The 17,274-nt window shown below is 39.9% G+C and overlaps 1 protein-coding gene across 4 annotated transcripts in view; it reads left to right on the top strand.

The window, feature by feature from the left end:
• scn12aa (sodium channel, voltage gated, type XII, alpha a) overlaps nucleotides 1–17,274 on the top strand; it is an 82,904-nt gene that overhangs the window by 5,215 nt on the left and 60,415 nt on the right. For all 4 annotated transcript variants that reach the window (XR_013200729.1, XR_013200728.1, XM_077222099.1 and 1 more), the window contains exons 2-4: nucleotides 6,340–6,646; nucleotides 8,251–8,369; nucleotides 13,268–13,357. Coding sequence is in view for 2 of the 4 variants with exons in the window: in XM_077222099.1 (XP_077078214.1) it covers nucleotides 6,380–6,646; nucleotides 8,251–8,369; nucleotides 13,268–13,357 (476 nt within the window). In the remaining 2 variants the exon portion in view is untranslated. The remainder of the gene's footprint in view (nucleotides 1–6,339; nucleotides 6,647–8,250; nucleotides 8,370–13,267; nucleotides 13,358–17,274) is intronic.

Raw genomic sequence — 17,274 nt, 5'->3', positions numbered from 1 at the left:
ATGGTAATCTGTTTACAGTATCACATGGCATACATACTGTAATGTGAAATGCTATATTTGATGCCATCTGTCTCCCTTTTACTGATCTATCTCTGATCAATCTATCCTACACAAATATATATATATATATATCTATACAAATATATATATATATATATAAAAATATAGATTCAAGCAGTAATTAACGAGGTTCAAGCGCTTTAGGCTTAAAAAGGTGTTATGTTTTATTTAGCAAGCCTGTAACCACCTAGATCATAGATGGTTATGTTTTAAAGCTTTTTATCAGTTATCAGGTTAAGCCAAAAACCTAGGACTAGTTCACGAAAGTAGGCTTATAAAATAATCTCCAATATTTAACGAACGATTCGTTTGACAACGGTGGTCCTAGAGTTCTACCATCGAAAAATCACGTTATATACAATCCTTTACGCACGTGAAAAACACAAAGGCGACCCCGGTGGCCGATTTCTTTCTAATTTCTCACAGGCCTCTTAAATGGTCTAGTGGTAGATCTTTTGCAATGCGTGTCAGAGGTTGCGGGTTCTAATCCGCACTCGTATAGTTTTTCTTTCTCGCATCAAAACTGAATATGTTCATCAGTGGTTAGAGTCTATATCAAGCAGGGACAGGTTTGTGTTCATTTTATTTTGTAATTTCACCGGAATGAATAGAGAGTCTCCGCAACGGCGATAGATTGAAGAGCGCGTCCGAGTGAAGACTGCGCGAGCCGCAAGAGAACACTGTATCGATGCAACTGATAGCAGCGGTAACGAGAGCTCAGCTTGATTTAAAAAACAACACATTTTAGCGCTAGATCTCTTATTTGATAGCATACCAAATGAATGCATACCACTGGAGATGTTTTATTTATTTGTATTAGTACATCCGTGCCTCAATGTTTCAAAAAGTGGTGCGGGACAATATCGACCCTGAGAAAAAGTGGTGGGACACGACTTCACTGGATCTAAACAAATCAATCTAACCATAGATGTGAGCAGTAGTTGTGGCTTTCTTAATCTATTTAAAATAATTTTGACATGGTTGTCATTAAAAACCGGCGGTCTACAAAATTTCCAGGTAGATTTTTTGGTCCCACTCCGCCCCTGCGTGTTGGTATATGTTTTTGCTTGTTTTCTTACGAAAGAAGCACAACAGAAGTGATGTCCCACATTACAGTAATATGCATGCGTCTAAACTGACAGCTGAGTAATTTGCTATAGCTGAGAATTGCCACTTTGAGGCTGTGGGTTAGATAATGCTTTCTGGCTCTGGTTGACGGTGAAGAATTTAAAACATGTCTGCTAGGGAAGGAACAGGAACTTCCTTCTCCACGCGCTAATCTTCAGAAACACGTCACTCCAGCTGCTGAGTTAAACTGCAATAAAAGCACAGGCTATAAATGAGAGCGGGTTAGGCCTGTTAGTCATCAGTTTTAATATATGCCCTGCCTGACACCAATTTAGTCTGATGTTCCATTCAGGATGAGAGATGAAGCAGGAAGTTGAGAAGGTCAAGGCTGGATAAGCTTTTCTTCACGCTGGACTTAGTGGAGGATTCCTTATACAACATACTGTATAACTGTACAGAATGAATCCGCCTCTGGTTCAGTCACGGATTTCTAAACACTGTGTAATGAATATTCAAGAAACAAGAAATCACTGGATGGAATTGATAAATGCTTAAGATTTGAGATTCTTGCACATGACTACTGGAATATGTTTCTGTAAATTTCATGCAAAGTCACCATGAACTACTTGAAAGAATCATATAAAACCTGTCAAAAACATGTCCAGATCATATTCCTTTCTGCATAAAAATGCATGCATTTTGTGACTATTTTCATGACAATTAAAGCACACAATTCTTTTGTTATTGCACCACAAAAATGGCATTTAAAGGGGCTATATGTAGAATTCGAGAATTAGCGACACCACTGGCGGTTATGTGAACTGCAGCAGCACTTACTGCTCGTGCTCATTTCCAACAAGTTGGAAATACTTTAAGCGATATACTGTTCACGAAAATCCAGACACCATCCATGCTGCTGAGAGTGACGTTTAGATGAATATGTAAATATGTGCTGTGCGCTTTCTTGTCAATAATAAAATAAGCTCACAACAAAAATGACAGCGGTGAGAAAACAGAAGTTTATAAAGCATCTGATCATAAGGATGTGGAAATGTTTGCTCAAGCTCTGCAATTAACCAGCATCATGTCGACAGATTAAAGTTACACAGTTATTATAGTTTGATTTAAAGTATATTTGAGACTATAGATCTGAACATGTGGGCCTATAGTTTGAAATGAATCCCTTTTCTTTGCATGACACATTGGCATTACAGTACAGAATGGCTCTTTCGGCATTATCTTGAACATTGTAGCATTTATTTCATGTTTCATTGAACGGAAGAGAGGCTTTCGTGAGCGCGTCACATCCTTTTGATTTTCCCGGTGAAACCGGCCAGAGTCCTTCACATAAAAATCAGTCTACAGGCTTCCATAAACAACATAGGAAGTCAGGGAAGAAAGTTTCGTTCTAAAGTTTTAAAGTTTCGTTACAAGCTGTTCACACATTGGCAATAAAAAGTGATTAATACATGAAAAAGTCTTACATACTGTATATTTCTTGAGTGGCAAATCATATTAGAATGATTTCTGAAGGATCGTGTGACACTGAAGACTGGAGTAATGATGCTGAAAATTTAACTTTGATCACAGAAATAAATAACATTTTATAATATATTCAAATAGAATATAGTTCTTTTAAATTGTAATAATATTTCACAATATTACTGATTTTACTGTATTTTTGTATCTGTATCTTACCAACCCCAAAATTTTGAGCAGTAGTGAATTTTGTGTTCAGACATGATGATTTTAATTACTGCATTACAGTAATAATGCAATGAGAATCATCATGGAGGAGGAGAATGAAAATGATAAATTCAATGGAAGATATGTGTGCATTACAGTATTGAGAATGACAAAGAACAAATTCTCTATGTAAAATATAATTTCTTATTCACACATATAAATATGATCTATATGTTCTTAGAGAGATTCGTCCTATTACAGGGTCAATATTACAGGACCATTAACTGACTTTCAGAGAACCGTAAACATGCAAATGTGTTAAAACATTACCTTAAAATCTCAGACGGTACTATTTTAGGTGAAAGGGGTTAAAAAATGTTTGAAATAGATAATAAAATATAAGATCAAGTTTCTGTATCTGCGTGTCTAAAATGTTGAAGGTGCTTTTCTCTTTACTTTTCTTTCATTATTTTTGCTCAATGTGTTTGAATCAGCTGGTGTTTTGGTGATTTTTAATGTATAAAGTCAGTTCTCCTCAAGTTCACACAGACGTCTAAGCAGAAGAGCCACATGCACTCAAAAAAAAAAAATGTACAAGAGCTGTCACTGGGGTAGTGTGTTTTCAAAAGGTACACTTTTGTGCCTCATTTACCCCTGAAGAGTGCATATTAGTATCTGAAAGGAACATAATATTATCTAAAGTGTACTTATTAGTACCTTTTCAAAGGGTACTGGTTCAATGACAGATTTTGTACCTTTTTTAAAATTGTTCATTTTAACGAGATGGAAAGTCATGTTTATGACTTCAGGTGCATTCAAGTCACTTTTGTTGGTGTAAGATGGCGGTGTACCTGCTCTTAATTGACTACACAAAATTACAGCAAGGCTTTTAAACTCTACTTCTAGAAAATGTTGAACAAAGAATGTGCATCAAATGTGTTTTGCTTCTTTATGTTAAGAAGACACTGTAAACTTTATCATTGCATATTATATTAATATATTACAATGCTACCATTTTGTGTGCAGGCAATTAGCTTATTTTGTTTGATAAAAAAGCCTGACAATACTACTGCTAAATACTTATAAACAAGGTCTAAAAGTAACTTTTTGCCAAACCTGCCAATGGCCGGTGAATTCAGAAAATGTAATGGCCATAAATATTTTTTTACCAGCCATGAAACCAGTAATGACACCAACATTTTAGATACCAGTGAAAATTCTCAATTCTCTATTCCAATTTTGATACCACAGCTAAAACTACTATCTAATATAAATTTAAAACATTAAAGACAAGTAAGTCATCAGTAGTAAAATAAAAACAAATAGCAGAAGCAAAAGCACAAATAAATACAATATAACAAAGATACAAATGAAATAAACAGTGCTTTTCGGGTTTTTCAGTCTGACAGTTTTCGGGTACAGATATTTCATTTAGTAAGCAAATGTAAAATAACATGGCATAGTCTTCGTTGTATAAATGAAACATCCTTATTTAATTAATCCTTATTAAAGTTACAAAAGTTATTCAGTCAATAGCAGTGAGTGATTTTTTCTTTGTCCTGTGAATGCATGGATCTAATATATTGATACTGTACACATGCGTTTACTTTCTCAACTGTTCACGTTCACATGTGACATAACCAACTGTGCTTACTATACTTGCTATTTTTGCCATCATTTTGTGTAAATTAGTCCGCTCAAGTGCAAGAAAACGCGAAAGAGAGCTTAGTTTAGTATTCACACGCTGTCTGTGAGTAACGAAATGAGTTACCTTTCGAATCTTCTTAAATATTTTCAAGGCTTAAACTTTCGTGATGATGCAGTCAACTGTCCCGAGGGTCGTTCACATTTCTTCACGTTCATGTATTGTTAGAATTCATGCAAATGTTACTAGCCAACTGGTGAGCGACACCGTTGCATATACTCGGCAACGCCGATTTTTACTCGCATTTTGCACTTGTCGAGTGTTAATTTTAGGCCCTGCCTGTAAGTATTGTGGCATTCCCCAACGTTTCTCACTGACACGCCCCCAACTCATAAACCCTGGTCTTAAAGAAAATCCCAAACTTCTCCCTCTCATATTTACTACTTTGTGGTGGCGTTCATGTTCGTTCAACTCATAAATACAATCTTTCCGACATGATCTTTCCGAGCAGTTCCTGGTGGGTCACAGGCCTGCAGAGTTTATCTTCAACCCTAATTAAACACACCTGATCCAGCTCATCAAGTCCTTTAGGCTTATTTGAAAACTACAGATATGTTTGTTGGAAATAAACTCTGCAAGGCTGTGTCCCTTCTGGAACTGAGATTTGAACCCCTGCACTAATGCCTCAGAAACACAACACTTTTGTGTGTTTTTGAATGTTTCTTTACAATAAATGACACTTGGTTTGATATTGGCTATATATAATGCAATGACATTGAGACACTTTAAATGTCAAAATACTTTTTGGTGCGTTCGCATAATTCTTTTTGGAGCATTTTTATATGCTTTTTTATAGCATTCACTACGGAGCCCTGCACATGACATGCAGAGGAAGAAAGTAAATTGTGCGAACGATACAATTATCCCTTCCCTTGTTTTACTAAATTGTGCGCATGTTATAATAATTCGTGCTCTAGTTTTACTAAATCATGCACACAATTTAATAACCCATTCCCTAGTTTTACTAAATCATGCGCGTCATGTGAAAATTCATTCCCTTGTTTTGCTTAATAGTGTGCACAATATAACAATTCATTCCATTGTTTTACAAAATCATGCGTAGCCTACGTTATAATGATCCATTCCCTTATTTTACTAAACCATGCTAATGATTTAATAATTCGTTCCCTCTTTTAACTAGCCTAAATCATTTTTCCTGCATGTCATGTGCGGAGCCCTACAGAAGCTTGTTTCTGTCCCAGAATAAAACAATTTAAAAGATAATGCGACTTTTTATCTCACAATTGTGCTTATATCTTGCAATTCTGACTTTATAACAAGCAATTGCGACTTAATATCATGCAATTCTGAATTTTTTTCTCGCAACTGAAGTTTATATCATGCAATTGGAAGAAAAAAAGGCAGTAAGAAAATTGCATTTACCTTTTTTATTTTGTATTCAGTGGCGGAAACAAGCTTCCATGAGGCTCCGTATTCACAGACTGGTGATTCGATAGTCTGCAGGTTAACGCTACAGCCTTAAAAATAAAGGCTTTTTATTGGCATTGATGGTTCCATGAAGAACCTTTAACATCAATTGCACAAAATGTTCTTCACAGTGGAAAAGGTTTCTTTTGATTATTAAAATGTTCTTCACACTATATAAAAAATGATTCTTTGATGAACTGTTCACTGAAAGGTTTTTTAGGGAATAAAAAATGGTCCTTCTTTGACACCTCCTATTTGAATCCTTTATATGAAGTGGGAATTTAGATGATACAGGTCTGATCCCTGGTACATCCCGTGAGCATAAAAAGTATAAAAATAGTGTGACTTTCTAACTATATTTTTCTCTCTGTCTCATGGCCAACTCCATCTAGCTTTGAGTAACTTCTAGTACAGGACGATCAGGATGAAAAGATGGCGACCATGCTCTTACCAGCGGGTCCTGATGGCTTGCGACCGTACACTCGTGAGTCTCTGGCGGCCATCGAGCAGAGGATCAGCGAAGAGCGGACTAAGAACACGAAGGATTACAAGGCGGACCCCGGGTACACGGAGGAGCCCAAACCCCGCGCGGATCTGGAGGCCGGGAAGGGGCTGCCTCGTATCTTTGGTGAAATCCCTGCAGGACTGGTCGGAGTCCCGCTGGAGGACATCGACCCTTTCTACTTCAAGAATCAGAGGGTGAGTCAGTCTGAGGTTACAAGTGTCCTTCATGTTTTAGTGCAACTTAAAAAAGACTAAGTACTGTAAATGAGGCCTAATGGATGTGAAGTTTGTGTTTTTAGTTAAATATTGCCACAGTCCATAAATAAACAGATTTATTTCATTAAGTGCATGTAATGAGTATGTCTTGCATAGCATTGAGATACGTACTTGTGCATTTTTAAAAGCTGTGGAAAAACATTTTCTGTTTTTTCTGAATCATGTATCTTGAAAGCCCTCTCTTGGTTCTGCTCTGGTTTCTCCTGGAGAGCAATGAGATTAACTGGAGAGAAAATGGAGACTCTCCTGAAAAACAGGACCCTCTAACTTTTGTCTCGCTGGCCCTGTTTACATCTGGTATCAAGATGCGTTTCAGTCGATCGGATCACAAGTAGACGAGGGAGACACATACCCGTTTACACCTGGTGTTTTAATCCGTCTCTTTTGTCCACTTTCAACCACTTCTGTCCTGATTTCTTCAAGGGGAGGGTCTATGGACAGGGTAAATGTGTCGACTTTTTCAGATCTTTCGATCTAATGGACAAAGTAAGCTCACGCTATTTTCTCTGATAGCTGCAAGATATTAGGAATCAGGAATGATGAGTGAACATTGAGCTTGGTACGTTTTTCATCTTCGAAACCAAACTTGGGTCTCCAGCTGACGGTTTAAATCCCGTCTGGCTTGAACACTTCCCATAATGTTTACTCATTAGGTCAGTAGGCGGAGAATATACGGTATTTTGTGTCTGTTCAAGGACATTCGATCACATGAGCGTTTACACTACGAAAGCAATCCGGACCAATGCGTTTTCAACTACCTCTGGAAGTGGTCGAAAGTGGACAAGCTCAAAATGTTTCAGACCCCGTTTACACCTGAATTTAGTATCGTCCACTTGTGATCCGCAAAGCAAAACCGGGTGTAAACAGAGCCTTTCATGAAATATTAGCTGAACAATTAATTTATATATCTATTTAATCAATTGTCTTTTCTAAAAAATAGTGGTATTGTGAAACATGATTACATTTTAACTGTCTTGTGCTCTTCACGTGGTGGTAAAACAGAACAGATTTTTATTATTATTATAATTTCAATAAAATTACTGTACTATATTTTAGTTTGATAATGTTTTTTTATTTAATATTTGTATCTTTAAGGGATTTTATGGTACTAAATTATATTTATGCAGTAGTTAATTAATCCATTTATTTACTTTTTGAGCATAGTCCAGTCTTCAGTGTCACATAATCCTTCAGAAATCATTCTAATATGCTGATTTGCTGCTAAATAACCATTTTTGATTATTATCAATGTTTAAAACAGTTGAATGTTTAATTTAGTTTTTTTAAGAATAGAAAGGTCAAAAGAATGATTAACATTATTTACATTTACATAAACATCGTAACATTATGAATGTCTTAATACTTTTGATCAATTTAGTATTTCCTTGCTGAATAAAAGTATTATCATTTAAAAAAAAATATTCTGACAACAAACCTTTGAACATTATGTATCTTTAGATGCAGAATAGTGACATTTCATGTGTTCAGACTGACTGTTTCTCTTCTTTTTTCTCTTTTTACAGACTTTTATAGTAGTAAACAAGGGAAAAGCCATCTTCCGCTTCAGTGCCACATCTGCACTCTACATATTCAGTCCGTTTCACTGCATTAGAAGAATCTCCATACGAATTCTAGTCCATTCATATCCTTCCACTGAACGTTTCTCTATGTGTGCATGTTTACTTGCTTGGAGAATTACACAGAGATTTGGTCTGTTTATAGCCGTGCTTCTGATTCGTGTTTAATAACTTGCACAGATATCAGACCTTAAGACCACAAGCTTCTCTAGAAACACAGCTGGACCGATTTCTTTTTTCATTTGCGAGGTATTTTATAACCATATAAATCTCCTTTCCAAAAGCACCATTCAAAAAGGTATGTATGAGAAACTAGAGTTTGGTGGTAGCTTTTTTGACCACCTAGCAACCAGTAAATAATCACATAGCAACCATTAGAACTTCCTGACAACCACAAAGCAACATGCAAAAAAACAAATATACCTCAAATATCATAGAGCGACTGCATCGCAGTGCATTGGCAACCATCCACAACATCGTAGTATCATGCTGGGGGTTTTTGCACGGGCAAACACCACTTACATTATCAGAAAACGTAGAAACAGAATTTTAAGTGGTTTGGTTTTTCCCATTAGGCCTCTGAAACTAATGAGGATATTATTAAAAGGCATCAAAAGCCAAAAATCTGGACCACAGCAAAATGATATCCAGCTGCTCACACCGTGAGGCGAATCTGAAATATTTACCATCAGAGTTCTATTGGATTTGGTCTTATCTCTGAAACAGCTCTGTAATGTTCTTCCCTGGCATCGCCAACCAAATCCGCTGATATTCCTCTTCTAATTCCCCAAGTGAAATAAGAGCGCAGTGATTTGGCATCATGTGACAGCTGCGTGCACAGATGTTTGAGTCATGATGGTCATGATGCGCGTAGGTTTCCAGTCCTGTATCAGACGTTTCTGTGTTAAAACAATTAAAACCATTAATATTTTAAAGAGAAAGGGACATACAGACTGTATCACAATGTCACTCCAGGTTTCTGTCATCACGCTTTACCAGAATACATAAATATTACATTCTACATTCGACTACAGTAACATTTCTACTGGACTGTATGTCTTTTTATATTTTTTATTAAACTAATCATTATTGAAAAAAATATAATAATGATATTAATACAAAAATGCTAATACTTTACTAGTTTATTAATATTATCCTAATTTCAAACAAGGTCACAATAAATAATTGTTTTTTAATAGGTTTTTTAATTTGTATTTATCATTAACTTGTTTGTATTGACAAAAAAACAATCTATTTTTTTTTACCATAACTAACCATTAACTTGTTTGTATTGACACATAATATACATAAATTAATCTGAATTATATATATATATATATATATATATATATATATATATATATATATATATATATATATATATATATATATATATTTAATTCATCTGAATTTGTCTGAACTAACATGGTAATACTGACAAAAATATCTATAAATAAAAAATATATAATTTTTGCCGTAACAGATATTTCTTTTTTTAACTTGTGTTTACTTCGCTCAAATAGCGTGCTTGGACAGCTACAGAGAAACTGGCAGCCAGGCAACAGACAACCGAAACCAGGCTCATGTGGAAATAGAACCGTAACTGTTCCTTACTGTTCTTAGAACCCGACGGTGGAAAAGTGGCTTTATTCTATCCCAGCCTTTCTATATTTTCATGCTCAGAAATGTACAAACTAAAAAGTTTTCAAAAATTCTGATAATATGATGTAAAATATACTAAGTTACTGTTATTAGTAACATCAATACTAACTTTTCTAGATACTAGCAAGACTTTAGAATCATTTGTAGAATGACCCACATTTAGTTTAAACACTATACTGTGCCACACGTGTTGTGACGCAGCGTCTCCTCTGACTGGGCAGTTCAGATAGGGCCAGCTATATCTTGTTTTATCCCCAAATGCCACAGGCTCTGAAAATCCCTCCACTGGGTCCATGTTCAGGCTCTATTAATACCTCAGATCCATAATACAGAAAACAGAGTGAAGGAACAGCTGCTTGCCAATCACTAGGGTGACATCCTTCCATATTTTCAGTTACGATAAGCATAAATGACACCATGAATATTACAGGATAGCAACTGGACATGACGTACACCTTAGATCAGCAAAGTACTCATTTACTGTGTAGTTTGGCCTACGAAGCAATTTACTTCATGACATGGATTTTAAAAATATTTAAATGTTTACTTATAATGTTGATATAGTATTTTTTGCACAAAAACCAAATACATCACTTGTACTTTCTTTACAAAGTGACATCACCAAATTACTTGTCTAGAATGCATAATACAGCGTTTTTACTCATTTCAACGGATCCGTGTGAACGGGAATCATTTTGATAACGTTTTTATCTATACAGAGGGTGGAAATAAACTTTTGTAGTAGGAAAAGGAGCTACCGCCTGCAGTTGATTTTGATATTATAGGTATTATCAACTGCCCAGAATTTTGAGATCACAATAGACATGAAGGACTATAATGCGTTAAAAGCTCGCTCAAGTACTGGGGAGCTAAACCATTTAGTTGTAAGTAATGAGCAAGATTTTAAAATGTATATGATGTTTAATAGGGAGCCAATGCAGTGTTGACAGAACCGACAAATATGGTCATAGAAAGATGGTATGGTTCTTATGGTCTGGTAAGAACTCTAACTGCTGCGTTTTGGACCAGCTGTAGTTTGTTTATTAAGCGTGCAGGGCAACCACCCAGTAGATCATTACAGTAATCTAGCCTTGAGGTCATGAAGGCATGAACTAACCATTCCGCATTTGTTATTGAGAGCATATTTCATAATTTAGATATATTTTTAAGATGGAAGAATGTGGTTTTACAGATGCTAGAAACGTGGCTTTCAAATGAAAGATTGGTATCAAAGAGCACACACACACACACACACACACACACACACACACACACACACACACACACACACACACACACACACACACACACACACACACACACACACACACACACACACACACACACACACACACACACACACACACACACACACACACGTTCCTAACCAGCAACGAAGACTTGAAGCAAGATCCATCACAGTATTCTTGGTTATTACGTGCTGACGTTTTTTCAGAATTAAGTAGTAGGAAATTACTAGTCATCCAGTTTTTAGTATTGGCTATGCATTCTGTTAATTTTGTGAATTGGTAATTTTGGGCGTGAAAATATATAGAGCTGAGTATCATCAGTGCAACAGTGAAAGCTAATGCCATGCTTCCTTATTATATCTTCCAAGGGTATTTATTTTTTATAAAAAAATAAAATCACATTTTACCAATGCCCGTTTGCTATTGCAAAAACTCTAATTCTTTATACTAATCAAATAATATATTGACATTTTACCAAATTTCAAACAAGGTAAAAGAAAATGTATTTATCACTACCCTGTTTGTATTGACAAAATAATTCGTAAAAATATTTAATTAATCTGAATTTGAATTTAATTCATCTGAATTTGTCTGAATTAACATGTTAGTATTGACAAAAATATCTATAAATAAAAAATATATAATTTTTGCTGTAACATTACTGACATTAAAAATGTAAAAACAAATTGTAAAAATATTTTATCTTAATTTAACAACATTATCAGTTTGTAATAGGCTATACTTTACAGATATGGTTTAACAGATATGGTTTAATTTTCCATTGGGACAGATAACGGAGTTCTACATTCGGAGTTGAATCTAGGCTAATACAAATATGTCAGTTGTTGCCGTTATAACGCAAGAGTTTACAGACGATATGAGATGTAAATAGCGACCGTGTTATGGAGGAGGAACAGATATTTATTTTTTTAACTTGTGTTTACTTCGCTCAAATAGCGTGCTTGGACAGCTACAGAGAAACTGGCAGCCAGGCAACAGACAACCGAAACCAGGCTCATGTGGAAATAGAACCGTAACTGTTCCTTACTGTTCTTAGAACCCGACGGTGGAAAAGTGGCTTTATTCTATCCCAGCCTTTCTATATTTTCATGCTCAGAAATGTACAAACTAAAACGTTTTCAAAAATTCTGATAATATGATGTAAAATATACTAAGTTGTATATTTTAGCATGTACAGGGTGAACAGCAACGGTCCTAGTACTGAGCCTTGTGGTACTCCACACTGAACATGTGATCGATATGAGATCTCTTCATTTACTGCTACAAATTGTTAACGGTCAGATAAGTATGATTTGAACCATGCCAATGCAATTCCACTAATGCCAACATAATTTTTGAGTCCATTCAAAAGAATGTTGTGGTCAATGGTATCAAAATCCACCAATAAGATTCAGTAACGCTAATAGAGGGATACAAACAAGGTCGGATGATAAGAGCAAATCATTTGTGACTCTAATGAGAGCAGTCTCAGTACTATGATACAGTCTAAATCCTGAGTGGAAATCCTTGCAGATAACATATCTTTCTAAAAAGGAACATAGTTATGAAGATACTGCCTTTTCGAGTATCTTTGACAGAAAAGGTAGATTCGACATCGGCCTGTAATTGACTAATTCTGTAGGATCAAGTTGCATTTTTTTAACAAGCGGTTTAATCATAGCCAGCTTAAAAGTTTTTGGTACGTATCCTAATGACAAAGATGAATTAATGATATTAAGAAGAGGATCTATGACCTCTAGAAGCTTCTCTTTCATTAGCTTAGTCAGTATAGGGTCTAACATACATGTATATATAATATAATATAATATAATATAATATAATATAATATAATATAATATAATATAATATAATATAATATAATATAATATAATATGATATAATATAATATAATATTTAATCCAAGTTCAAATTACTTTTCTGCATCCTACTTGCCACCTTCAATTTTAGGAATTTAATTTGAATGGCATTCTCAGTTCAGTTATTAATAGTGCACAACCCTTAACTGCTGCTCATTTCCTTAACTTGTTCACTTTGTTTAGCTTGTTCATCATGTGCACAATTTTGACAAACTGCAGCTTCATGGCGATGTCGGATCCTCCGCTGTGGACCAAATACCTAGAGTAAGCAATTCTGTTGACTGTTTTTAAATGTTTAAACATGTATATTACAGTATATATAACTACAGTAAACATTTTGTTTTTTGTACTACTGCCATCACAACTGTTTTTAGTTCCCTTTCAGTCGATAACGTCAGACGTAGTCGACGGTCGACTGAATGGGGATCTCGCTAGGGAGCCTATCATCTTCGATTACTATTGAACGAGCCAATGTAATTTGGCGTGCGTGATTTGCATCACACACTCCGCCCCCGCGGCGCGGGTATAAATACGGAAGTGGATGCACGCACTAGTTGCCTTTCGCTTCGGAGCCGATCGTTTGATGTCTCTGAGAGTGCTGTTGTTTACAACGAGCGAGTGTGTCGGTGTTCTTCAGGAAGACTCTCCCAGTGCTGGTGTTCTACAGCGCGAGTGCAGCGGTGATCGCGAGCTTTGGGCTCTCAACTGCTGTTTTAACAGCAACAAATTTCTAAATGTTTGTGTGTGTTGATGGCTGGTTAGAGGGCGGAAAAGTGAGTGCTTCACTGTTTCAGTTCTCTGTTCAGTGTTGCCGCGGTCATTCCCCTGTGTGCTCCGGCACTGGTGACGGTCCTATTTTCTGAAAGAGCAACACGGGTGCGTTTGCGTCTTTTTCAAGATGTCATTCCGCCCGTGCGTTTCTGGGTGCGGTCGTTCCCTGTCTCTCTCTGATGGTCACAACTGTTGTGTCACGTGTTTGGGCTTACAGCACGCTGAGACAGCTTTTGTGGACAGCTCGTGTTTTCACTGTGGGAACATGACTGTCGCAGTGTTGAGGGCGAGACTCGCCTTCGTTCGCGGAGAGCGAGTCCCCATTACCATGCCCCACCCTCGGGTGCTGTGTGGGATGGGTGACCGGAGGATAGTGCTGGATGTCCCGCCCGGTAACCATTCCCTGTGGGCTCCTCACTCCTCCCTTCCACTGCAACCACTGGAGCCTCCTGTGTTGTCTGCTGGTCCATCTGTAATGGGTGGGCCAGCGGTTTCACTCGGGGCTCCCCTGGAGGACAGGACGCCGATTGCAGCATCGGAGGGTGAGCTGACTTCTAGAGATGATGACTCGGCTGCATTGTCTCCCTCCGGGAGTTCAATGTTGCCCGAGCCGGATCCAGAATTATCAGCTATGCTGAAACGGGCCGCCGAGGCTGCCGGGCTCGAGTGGAACCTCCACCGTGTCCCGTTCAGTCTCGGTTGGAATCTGGAGTTTGGTATCTTGGGGCGGGCCGCGCTGTTTCTCAGCTCGCCGCCCCAGTGCCTTTCTTTCCCGAAATGCATGGAGAGCTTATCAGGTGGTGAACAGCATCTTTCTCTGCCAGAAACTGCCTGAATAGCTTTTCCCCCTCATTACCCTTGATGGAGGAACGGTGAAGGGTTGCGAGGTGTCCCTCCATTGGTGCGGTCTGTCGACACAGGTGCACCTGTGTCCGGCGGCCGCTGCCTTTTGGGGGGATCCTCGTCTCCCCCCTAAGGCCTGTGAGGTTTTGTCCGTTCCGACGGGCAGAGCTTACAAAGCCTGTGGGCAAGCCGCTTCCTCTTGCGTGCCATGGCGTTGCTGCAGGCTAGGGCACCCATGGCATGCACGAGGGTAATCCAGACCGTGCGCTCATAGGTGAGCACCGCACTGCATCCGACCTCACCCTCCGGGGTACGGGTGTCGTAGCGTGCGTGATCGGTCTGGCGATGTCCACCTTGGTGGTCCAGTAGCGCCTTCGTTGGCTCAGCCTGGTTGGTATGGCGGATGCGGACAAGGTTCGGTTCCTGGTCTCCCCAATTTCCCAGGTTGGGCTGGTCGGCGACACGGTGGAGAACTGCATCCAACAGTTCTCTGCCGGTCAAGCGCAGACGGAGGTCATCCGGCACATCCTGCCCCGGTGGCTAGCTGCTGCCTCCACCCGCCGCCGGTGGCAGCTCCTCCGCCTGCTCGTCGCCGTGGACGTTCCCCGGCCGCCGCTCCTGCTGGCCCTCCGCAGCAGCCTCCACCCAGGCCTCAGCATGGAGCCGGCCGCAGTAGGGACGCCCAGCCCGCTCCAGGCGCTGCCAAGCCAGGTGGCAAGCGACAGCGAAAGCATTCCGGAGCGGGCCGCCCAGGAATGGATGAGATGCTCTTGGAGTGGCACGATCACTCCCTCCCCCCGGGTGAGAGCCGGGTGGAGCCTTTGTTTGTGTGTGTGTCTGTTCCGCCGCTGGCTCCCTAAAAAAAAAAAAAAAAAAAAAAAAAAAAAGCGGAGCAAGCGGTACCCACACTTCAAAGAGAGAGCAATTTCATCTGTTCCTGGGTCTCAAGAGGGCCAGTCTGGCGGGTGTGACCCTGTATAGCCTTACACCCCTCAGCTCCCCCCTGTTCTCCAGCAGGCAGCTTGGTGCGTTCGAGGACCCGGTCATCCGCCTTCTCACGCGCCCCCTGCCGCTAGTGGAGACAGGTAAGTGTTGCACAGCACACTAACACCACTCTCTCTACTTTGCTGCCCCACCTCAGGCTCGGCTACCCCGCTCAAGTCAGTGATAATCATCACATTAGGTGTTGAGCAGACGTGCTCCTGAAAATTCAGTGATATTCATCACACCGAGTGTTGAGCAGTGCTCCGGACTTGTGCGTGCTTATCTTATCCTGCTGGCGAAGGATTTGATATAGCCGCTCCTCCAGCCGGTACGAAGGCCAGTGGTAAACTCGTTCTTCGTGCTACTAGGTGGTGGGTCGTGACCATCTTGGCCCAAGATTGGTCTGCAGCTCCGACCTGAAAGACATGTGCTTCAGATCTCTACCTTCCGCACCGCAGGCCATCCTGTGGGTTGCGTGTAAGGGTGGAGTATCAGTGCAGTGTCCTTCCCTTCGAGTGCTCCAGAGCCCGTTGGGTCTTCAGGTCAAATGGAAGAGAGTGATCTCGCCCACGGGCTTAGTATCTCTTTTTCAGTTTTGGAGATGGACTCGGTCTAACACGTTTCTCCAATGAGAATGTGTTCAGCTGGTGTTTGAAGTGAGAAAGGGTCCCACTGGAAGAACTTTCAGAGGCTCCTGGGGTATATGGTAGTTGCAGCCATTGGCTTCCTCCATATGTGACCACTTCAGCGCTAGCTTCATGATCGAGTCCCGAGGTGACCGTGGCAGAGCAGCTCACCCTGTGTAACTATAGTTCATCCCGGTCTGCTGCCAAACCCTCTTCAACAGAGGGGCCATGTACATGGGCGTGTTTTAACGGGGGCCTGGGCGACCCCAGACTACACGGGCATTTGTGCCTCGAGTTGTTAGACATTGCGACCGCTGCTGTCACAACTCACCCGTCACCTCCTCCTTGGAGTCAGAAGCTTCTGAGGACGCTTTGTTCCACTCTTCCCGCTTTACTCAATCGTGCCGCCATCGAGCCTCACGAGAGTTATAGCCAGGGCAAGTGGAGACTCCATCCCCTGGGTCCAGCTGGGTCATGACCATTCCGGGGCCGCTCAGTTGCCCCCCCGGTTTCATCTTTCCGCCAGTGTTTGTGTAAACCTAGCGGACTACCCTTGGACAAACACTGGGTCTCAGCTGCCCCAGGGGCCCGCAGAAATGCGTTTAACCCCAGTGAGCCTTCTAAGAGTGACTGCGACTCATGGTCGCCTTGCGCCTGCTCAAGTCAGTGAAATCATCACACTTCATGTTGAGCAGAATTGCTCCCGAAACTCAGTGAAGTTCATCGCACTCAGGTGTTGAGCAGCAATGCTCCTGTAGCTCAGTGAGTTCATCACACTCAGGTGTGGAGCAGAAATGCTCCTGTAGCTCAGTGAATTCGTCACACGCAGTGCTGAGCAGAAATGCTCCTGGTGCTCAGTGTAGTTCTTCGCACTCAAGTGTTGAGCAGAAATGCTCCTGAAGCTCAGTGAGTTTATCACACTCAGGTGTTGAGCAGGAATGCTCCTGAAGCTCAGTG

Source organism: Siphateles boraxobius, unplaced genomic scaffold (genome assembly GCF_051911475.1).
Source record: "Siphateles boraxobius isolate OS27281-9 unplaced genomic scaffold, OSU_SipBor_1 86, whole genome shotgun sequence".
Taxonomy (NCBI): Eukaryota; Metazoa; Chordata; class Actinopteri; order Cypriniformes; family Leuciscidae; genus Siphateles; species Siphateles boraxobius.
This window is presented reverse-complemented; position numbering and strand designations above follow the sequence as displayed.